Genomic DNA, 10,114 nt, shown 5'->3' on the forward strand with positions numbered 1-10,114 from the left:
AATTGCATACACACAGTTAATGAATTTAGCTGTGGGTGCAGCTCTGGTGTTCTTTGAGCCAGATTTTAACTTTCTTTTTTTAATTGTGTTACACGCAGGGCTTGATGTTGACACCTGCCCACCTGCCCAGGGCTAGTGAAAATGCTGAGTGGCTAGTGACTTTGGAAAACCACTAGCCACAGTGGCTAGTGAGCCAAAAAGTTAACGTCAAGCCCTGCATAGGTGTGTCAATGATAATGTTCACGGCGTTTGGAGAAACAATGTATTATTGCTAGGTTCAACACAACTCTTCCACATCTACACCCTCCATCTTGTCCCAGTCAGCCGTTGCCCCAACTGGAGCTCCTTTTGCGGCTGAGTCACTGGTCGCAGGCAGTAGTAACCAATGGAGTCAACAGTCAGAAGCACAGTTGTACAGTTGGCGTGTAGCAGTGTGATTACAATGATACTGTCCCCAGCAGGGGTTAGTGAAGAAGAAATGACCTATATTTATAACTTTTTGGGTGGGGGCGCGAGTGCGGGGATTTTTGGCTAGTGAAAATGCTGAGTGGCTAGTGACTTTGGAAAACCACTAGCCACAGTGGCTAGTGAGCCAAAAAGTTAACGTCAAGCCCTGGTCACAGGTCCGGATAAGTGAAGGCATAGTGTTCCAGTACCGTGTGGCTCTAACAGAGAATGCGGATTGTCCAAATGCACTCTTCCTGCACGGAAGAACCACGCAGTCCCCTTTGGCTGAGGACCTTGTGTGTCTTCTATTGTCCTTTCTATATTGGTTGATGTAGATTTCCTATATTTAGAATTTTAATACAGGCTTCAATAGAACTGGCACTGAAGTCTGGCACCAAGCAGAGCATCCTTCTATAGTTTTGTGTGTGTGTGCGTGTGTGCGTGTGTAGTTATAGTTGAAAGTGGGGGTGCAAGAATATTATTTTTATTAAAAAATTTTTTTTTATTATTATTATTATTATTATTTTTTATTTTTTTTTGACAGGCAAGGGGTGGTTTGGAGGTGGTCCGGCACGACCCCCTCCATGGCAGATTTTTTTTTAAATGTAATGAACCTGTACGTGCAATTTCCTGCAATATAGAGCCTTCAATCTTGACCAATAAAGCTGCTCTTTTCACTATAAAACTCAGTTTATATTGCAGTATGATAGCCAATTACTATAATAATAATATATTATACTGTATATACACTGTATATTGATTTTTCGCTCATTCATTTTTATTAAATCAATCTCCTTTCAAATAGGCCAAGTTTTTAATAAGAAAGAGAAAAAAGATATATTTCCATTACCTGTAAATCTTGTGTCTCTTTCTCTCCTTCTCTGCCTCCTCCCTGAGTCTGCAGTGCACAATCATGACATCGATCTCAAAAAAAGAAAAAAAAAAAAGGAAAAAAAAAGAAAAAATGGAGGCCCCTCGTCACTATAGGCCCACGGGCCGCGGCCGTCGTTAATCCGGCCCTGCTCGTCTGCCATATAGATAGCGTTAACGTTTGGAAATGAAGTCAACGTCATCCAGCTGAGCTCACACCACATATCTAGATAACGTTAGCTAGCGGCTAGCACTAAAGCTAACGCCAACCAGAGAGGGAAACGTTATTATTATTTATTCGAGGAAACCGTATGATTGACCAGATCGCAATTCGGGACCGTGAAACACTTTTATGTATTGCGTGGTAGAACCGTAGAAGTTCTACTACCACTCAATAGTAACTTATGTCTAACATAATCCTTTTATTTGAACAACTTACTGGAAAAGCCTGCCTGCCTCACTGCCTGCCACCAATATTATGACACACTCTGTGCGTGGGCTTTGATATTTACACTGACTCCTGCCTGCAGCCAGACTGCAGCGCTGTGAGGCAGTGAGCCAAGCTCTACGAGCTGGAGATAGGAGGAACTGGATCAAACCATAATGGGGCAGGGGGGGGGGGGGGGGTTCGCAATCTTTGGAAACTTAAAAACGTGTTATTAAGTGTCATTGCGTATTATTAATTTGATTGAAATTACGTAGTTATGCTTAGATTTATATATTGGGGGGGGGGGGTATATCATATTTTTCATATGATCAAAAAGTGGTGGAGCAAGATCATATCCTTGCTCCCCCAAGTTCAATAGTGGGAGAGCACGTGCATCGTCTGCTCTATTGCGCAGGCGTCTATGCGTGTGTGTGCGCGTGTGCGTGTGTGTGTGCGTGCGTGCGTGCGTGCGTGTGTGCGTGTGTGCGTGTGTGTGCGTGTGTGCGTGCGTGCGTGTGTGCGTGTGTGCGTGTGCGTGTGTGTGTGTGTGCGTGTGTGCGTGTGCGTGTGTGTGTGTGTGTGTGTGTGTGTGTGCGTGTGCGCGTGTGTGCGTGTGTGTGCGTGTGTGTGTGCGTGCGTGCGTGTGTGTGTGCGTGTGTGTGTGTGTGTGTGCGTGCGTGCGTGTGTGTGTGCGTGTGTGTGTGCGTGCGTGCGTGTGTGTGTGCGTGTGTGCGTGTGCGTGTGTGTGTGCGTGTGTCATTGTAAAAAATAAATATTTTTTCACTGGAAATTCACTGTATTATTTTACAGATTACTTTAGTTTTTCTACTTCAAGTGTAAATGCCATAAAAATGCGGTAAATTACCTTTTATCAAAATATTTAACCATTAAATAAAGGTTGTAATCTGTAAATGTATTTGATTTTACTGTAATTTGACAGTAAGTATTTTTGCAGCTTACAGTCTACACACCAAAGTGAGACTACTCTCCCCTGGGGTCCAAACAAGTGACACAAGGTGCCTCTAACCTTGTGATTCTTCTGCTCTGTCCCTCCGTCAGAACATCCGGGTTCGGACCATTAAAGGACCTCAGTACCAGTGTCAGTCTGGGGCCAAGTTCCACGGAGCCTTGGAGCAGAGGTTCCTGTTGGTGGACTGTAGAACCGTGATCTACGGAACCTACAGGTCTGTCACGTTCTCCATCTGTTCTCCCTCTCTGTTCTCTCTCTGTTCTCTCTCTCTGTTCTCTCTCTCTGTTCTCTCTCTGTCCTCTCTCTGTTCTCCCTCTGTTCTCTCTCTCTGTTCTCCCTCTCTGTTCTCCCTCTGTTCTCTCTCTGTTCTCTCTCTCTGTTCTCTCTCTCTGTTCTCTCTCTCTGTTCTCCCTCTGTTCTCTCTCTGTTTTCTCTCTATGTTCTCTCTCTCTGTTCTCTCTCTCTGTTCTCTCTCTGTTCTCCCTCTCTGTTCTCTCTCTCTGTTCTCTCTCTCTGTTCTCTCTCTGTTCTCTCTCTGTTCTCTCTCTCTGTTCTCTCTCTCTGTTCTCTCTCTGTTCTCTCTCTGTTCTCTCTCTCTGTTCTCCCTCTGTTCTCTCTCTCTGTTCTCTCTCTGTTTTCTCCCTCTGTTCTCTCTCTCTGTTCTCTCTCTGTTCTCCCTCTGTTCTCTCTCTGTTCTCTCTCTCTGTTCTCTCTCTCTGTTCTCTCTCTGTTCTCTCCCTCTCTGTTCTCTCTCTGTTTTCTCTCTCTGTTCTCTCTCTCTGTTCTCTCTCTCTGTTCTCCCTCTGTTCTCCCTCTGTTCCATTCAGCTACACATCAGTGATGAAGTGGTCAAATCAAAAGGTTGGGAAATGATGAACTCCTGGCAACAATAATAATCAACATTAATTATCTCATCTTATATTATCTCATCTTATCTTATCTCACCTTATCTTATCTTGTCTTATCTTGTCTCATCTTATCTTATCTTATATTATCTCATCTCATCTTATCTCATCTTATCTTGTCTTACAGTATCTTATATCATCTTATCTCATCTCATCTTATCTCATCTTATCTTGTCTTACAGTATCTTATATCATCTTATCTCATCTTATCTCATCTTATCTCATCTTATCTCATCTTATCTCATCTTATATTATCTTATCTCATCTTATCTTATCTCACCTCATCTTATCTCATCTCATCTTGTCTTACAGTATCTTATATCATCTTATCTTATCTCCTCTTATCTCATCTTATCTCATCTTATATTATCTTATCTCATCTTATCTTATCTCACCTCATCTCATCTCACCTCACCTTATCTCACCTCATCTCATCTCATCTTATATTATCTTATCTCACCTCATCTTATCTCACCTCATCTCATCTCATCTTATATTATCTTATCTCACCTCATCTTATCTCACCTCATCTCATCTCATCTTATATTATCTTATCTCACCTCATCTTATCTCACCTCATCTCATCTCATCTTATCTTATCTCACCTCATCTTATCTCACCTCATCTCATCTCATCTTATATTATCTTATCTCACCTCATCTTATCTCACCTCATCTCATCTCATCTTATCTCCTCTTATCTCACCTAATCTTATCTCATCTCACCTCATCTCACCTCACCGTACTGATGTGTCTTCCCAGCTACACGTGGTCCTTTGAGAAGATCAACGTGAGCATGGTGCTGGTGATCACGGGGCAGCTGGTGGCCTCCTACGACGAGGAATTCAGGCGTCTTTACGCTCGCTCCGTCGTCCCTGCCACCGTCTCCGAGGACAGACCGCCCCTGAGACACCTGGTGTCTGTCCTCAGCCCCGCCTCCAGCCAGCTGTTTCTCAGCCCCGCCTCCAGCCAGCTGCCTGTCCTCAGCCCCGCCTCCAGCCAGCTGTTTTTCAGCCCCACCTCCAGCCAGCTGCCTGTCCTCAGCCCCGCCTCCAGCCAGCTGTTTCTCAGCCCCGCCTCCAGCCAGCTGCCTGTCCTCAGCCCCGCCTCCAGCCAGCTGTTTTTCAGCCCCACCTCCAGCCAGCTGCCTGTCCTCAGCCCCGCCTCCAGCCAGCTGTTTCTCAGCCCCGCCTCCAGCCAGCTGTTTCTCAGCCCCGCCTCCAGCCAGCTGCCTGTCCTAAGCCCCGCCTCCAGCCAGCTGTTTCTCAGCCCCGCCTCCAGCCAGCGGCCTGTCCTAAGCCCCGCCTCCAGCCAGCTGTCCCTCAACCTCCAGAAGTCCAGAGCCACTCAGGGCCTGAGGAGTCCAAACGACGACAGGTAACCAGTGGTTCAGTTCAGTTCAGTTCAGTATTTTTTATTTCGGGTTTTGGACACATAACAACGGTCATTCCGTAAATCGCCTTAAGTTTTACCAGCTGCTATTGCAGCATTGTCCAATTGTCCGAAAAAAAAAAGGGCTGAAGGGAGAAGCACTAGGCTTGTCGGGCCCTACCCCTGAAGACTTACGTTTCATTTATGTATTTTTACATTTACATACATAATACATACATAGTACATACATATGGTACACATTACAGTACACATTACAGTATAGTATACCTGCAGTATATAATAGTATATAGTATATAATAGTGTATACAACACATACATAATGTGATATGAGATATATAGTACATATATACAGATATATATACAATATAATATAGTACCATAATATAATAGTATATCGTGTAAATATAGTTTGATATAATATACAACTGAATTATAATATGATTATATAATGTAATATGATATAACGTACGATACAGTATCCTATGTATTATTTTATTTTTTTAATTAAATGCAATTAAAGCTCTTCTTCCCTTCTGTACCTAGTGGTGGAAAGTAACTAAGTATTTTTACTCAAAGGAACATTTGAGTATATTTGATATTGAGTGAATATTTCACAGGAAATACTTTTACTCCATTAATTTATCTGAACCCATCACTTTGAAGAAAATTATTTCCCATAGAAAAAACATGGTAAAAATGTATGAAGATTATTATATACTCTCACAGCGGACATAATCAGAGCAGCATAACTGGATATGAAAAAAAAAAAAAAAAAAAAAAAATTGATTGATTGATTGATTGATTTTATTTATGGATCCAAAGACACAACAAATCCAAGGGATGACATGCAAAAGTGTCAACACTTATCTCCAGCACGGTCCCGATGTTCTGACCAAAGGACTTAATACACAAATAACATACAAAACAACACATAAAGATACACAAACATCATGTAGAATGCCTACTTTTACTTTAGATACTTAAGTCAATTCAACGACAAATACTTCTCTACATTGAATGGAGGACTTTTACGTTTACCAGAGTACTTATTTATCTGGGTATTTCCACTTTTACTTTACAACTGTGTATTGAAAATGGGGGGGACCCTGATGTAAACAAGACAAAAGTCTTTCTCTGGTCTGCATCCCCTTAACAATTGTGTGTATTGAGCCGTACTGTATTGTACCCATTCTGCAATCTGTTAAATAAAGTTTTCATTCATTCATTCATTCATTCATTCATTCATTCATTCATTCATTCATTCATTCATTCATTCATTCATTCACTCATCCACTCATTCATTCATTCATTCATTCACTCATTCACTCATTCACTCATTCACTCATTCATTCCTTCATGTGCTTCCTCCAACACTGCAGGTACCACGCTGGTGGTCCCTCTCTGAGCAGGGGCCTGAGCATGCAGGAGAGGCTGCATCAGTCCCACCACTACCCCGACATGGGTTGTCTAGTGAGGGGCAACAGTTACGGGGGCGAGCTCCACAGGGCCAACTCCACCAGTCGGCTTCGGGGGGCCGGAGCCCCAGAGAAGACCACCGCGCCGCCGCCGCTCATGGGAGGAGGCGAGGACCCCCCGCCGGGGGCGTCGTCCTCCAGGATGCACCGCTTCTACCACCAGCAGAGGTCCCGCTTCCCCCCGGACCAGTACCCGCTGCCGTATAACTCCGAGACCTCCCTCCACCGGTGGAAGATGGACTCGTACTTCGGCAACAACGGGGACGCGGGGACGCCGGCGGACGCGGCGCCATACGACGTGGTTTCCCCGCAGAGCAGCCAAACCGCTTTAAACGAGAACCACCGGCCCGGCTCGGCGTTCCAGGGCAGGGCGTGGGAGATCCGCTCCAGGCTGGAGGAGATCCGGATGAAGAGGCTGAGTCTGCAGGAGTACAACGGTGCCGTGACCAGTCCAAGGCAGAGCCAGGAGTCGCTGGCCTCTGCTTATTCCACTCTGGACAAGTGGAGGTCCTCGTTAAAGGCCGTGGATAACGGCTACAATACGGCGGAATTAGAACAAAACGCACAACGCCGTGGGTTCGGCCTAGACCCGGCCTACAAGGGAGACGGCCTCAAGCCGAGAGACGAGGGCGGCGCCGAGAGAGAGCCGCCGTTCACGCCGACGGCGCTCACTGACGGACACCGTTCCACCTCTCAGTGTGACATCAAAAAGGTTTCCGCGGAGATCTACGACTGGTACGAGCCTCTGTCCAGGGCCGCCTCGGCCGCTAATCTGGACGTCAAACTGACCGAGCCTTCGCTCAAACCCCACCACAACAACGTGAGGCCAAGCGGGCTCAACGCGCCGCACTCGAGGATCATGCAGTCTTTGCACGAAATCCCGGAAGAGAAGGAAGGCCCCGGCGCCAGAGAAAGCAGCGGTTCGGTGAACAGGGAAGACGAGAAGAAAACCACGTCCAAAGACGAGGGAAAGGTGCGAGCGTTGAATTCGACGGCGTCGAACGTGTCTGTGCCGGGACCACAGCGGCAGGACTTGACGAGAGAGAGCCACGACTCCATGAAAAGCTCCGGTTCGGCGGCCCTCAGGAAGGCGACGTCCAGCAAGGAGACGACCGCTCCGAAGGGAGATTCAGTATCAGGCGTGTCTGCGGGAGGGCAGCTTGTAGTCAAAGCCAAGGGTTCTGTTCACAAGGTACAGACACGACAAGACGAGCCTGCACCCCAGACGAAGAGTTCTACGCAATCCAAAGAGACACCTGCGCTCCAGAGGAAGGATTCTATCAGATCGAAAGAGACACCTACGCTCCAGAGGAACGATTCTATCAGATCGAAAGAGACACCTACCCTACAAAGGAAGGACTCTATCAGATCGAAAGAGACACCTACGCTCCAGAGGAACGATTCTATCAGATCGAAAGAGACACCTACCCTACAAAGGAAGAATTCATTACGATTAAAAGTATTGAACATATTCGCCTCAGATGAACGGAAAACATCCCAAAGGAAAAGCTTGACGCAATCATCCAAGACTCCCCCGGGATCCGTCCCACCGGATCCAACCGGCGCCCCCCCCCCGGGAGCGCCTTATCCCGTCGCAAAACCCTCCGCTTCCGAGCAGAAGCCGTCCAAAGGTCAAGCGGCGGCGGGTCTTTCGAGGTCACACAGCGCTGTCGGCCGGGCGCTGGAGTCGGAGAGGCCCCATCAGAGGCGTCCGAGCATGAGAAGGCCGCCGCCCGCCGCCGTCGCCGCCGCGTCCGACCAGGACCGAGGCTCGAGGATCACGCTGGAGGGCGAGGGCTCGAGCGTGCCGCAGGCCAGGAGGGCGCAGGCGTACAGCCGGTTTGAGCATTTCCTTACCGCGGAGAGGAGCCCTCCCGACAGAGCGGTCAGGACCGCGGAGAGGAGCCCTCCCGACGGAGCGGTCAGGACCTCCGCTCTGTATTCCTCGGACAGAGAGAGATGCTCGTTTGTGAGCGGCGGCGGCGACGCCGCGCGCGGCTACTCCAGGTACCAGACGCAAACGGCCGCGGACAATAAACTCGGGCGATTCATGCAGCGGGTGGGAAGCCTAATGGGTAAGAACAAGTGACCCAGTGTTATGGTCCGAGGGGGGACTCTGATGGGTAAGAAGTGACCCAGTGTTATGGTCAGAGGGGGGACTCTGATGGGTAAGAAGTGACCCAGTGTTATGGTCAGAGAGGGGAGTCTGATGGGTAAGAAGTAGGGATGTTCGATATTGGCTTTTTTACCGATATCCGATATACCGATATCGTCCAACTCTTAATTTCCGATACCGATATCAACCGGTATCAACCGATACCGATATATGCAGGGTCCCCCCCCCCCCCCAAAAAAAACGGAATAATTTCAGGTAATTAACATTACATATCTCTTGTCGTGGAATTAACACAACATTATGCATCCTTTTGACAATAAATAAAATAAGAATTTGTTCTTACTTGCTTGCCTGGGTAAATAAAGGTTAAATAAATGCAATTTTTTCCCCCCGATATTACATTTTAATGCCAATATCGGCCGATAATATCGGACATCCCTAGTAAGAAGTGACCCAGTGTCACGGTCAGAGGGGGAACGATGACCCATTATGTATATTTTGAATTACTTGTATGTTGAACTTGCTTTGGCAGTAGGTACTTTGGTACCGTATTTCATGCAAAGGACGACAATTTTAAATGTAACATTTGTATTCATATTACAAACTCAAAACTCAGTACTGCATATGGGGTTAGAGTTCTGCAGGGCTATTGTGTTCAGGCACGTGCACACATAGAGCCCAAGGGGTGCTTGAGCACCTGCCTTTTTGAGCCTCATAAAAAAGTGCCCTTTTTGAAAAAAAAATATATATATATTTTCTTTTATTGCCGTTACGCATATAGACCAGGCCACGTGAACGGATCGGCGCGGCCGAGAAATGCACTCTTCGCTCTTTAAAGCTTGGTCCGCTCCGCTAATCGCTCATGTTGACCCCGCCCCCAAGTCGCTCTCCGCTCCCTCACCGCTCACCTTGAATCGAGCGCTCCCCGCTCCCCGCGCCAGATCGCTCGGCTTTTTTTCTTTTTTTTCTTTTTGGAGCATGGTGTAAATTAGCTCAAACTACAACAGTCTACACCCCCTGGGCCCCTTAACAATTGTTTGTATTGAGCCGCATTGTAATTGTACCAATTCTGCAATGTTAAATAACGTTGTTTATCCATTCACTAGCTCTATTAAGCGATGATAGTTAGCCGAGCCACAATGCTATGGTCGCTGCCATTAACGTTAGCATGTAAGCTAACGACAACAACAATGGCGTCGATACTTTTCTAACATCCTGTGAGTGACAAAGCCTGAACAGGATATCACAGGTTCACCCTTCTCAATTCTCATTGGTTGAAAATGGCCTTCATGTTTGTACATCGCCATCTGTTGCTTTGGCATTGTACTACATGTATATTACATCAGTGTTAAACCACTGTGTGAGCGGCCCGGAGTGGATTGGAGCGGAGGAGAACTCTCGCTCCGGACGTCGCGCCGACACATTTTAAAACCCACTCCTCGCTCACGTCAAAACCGCCCGCTCCGCTCCCTGCGCCGCTCACGCTCCGATCCGCTCACATGGCCTGATATAG

General features: G+C 47.0%; 1 protein-coding gene across 1 annotated transcript in view; it reads left to right on the forward strand.

Annotated features, from left to right (window-relative positions):
- The window catches only part of LOC311232581 (uncharacterized protein), a 34,252-nt gene extending 25,309 nt beyond the window's left edge, over positions 1-8,943 (forward strand). Inside the window, exons 4-6 of the mRNA XM_084319442.1 lie at positions 2,804-2,928; positions 4,381-4,995; positions 6,390-8,943. Of these exons, the coding sequence (XP_084175568.1) occupies positions 2,804-2,928; positions 4,381-4,995; positions 6,390-8,574 (2,925 nt within the window). The 3' untranslated portion in view covers positions 8,575-8,943. The remainder of the gene's footprint in view (positions 1-2,803; positions 2,929-4,380; positions 4,996-6,389) is intronic.
- The last annotated feature ends 1,171 nt before the right edge of the window (positions 8,944-10,114 follow it).

Source organism: Notolepis coatsorum, assembly GCF_963971535.1.
Source record: "Notolepis coatsorum genome assembly, chromosome: 7".
Lineage (NCBI taxonomy): Eukaryota > Metazoa > Chordata > Actinopteri > Aulopiformes > Paralepididae > Notolepis > Notolepis coatsorum.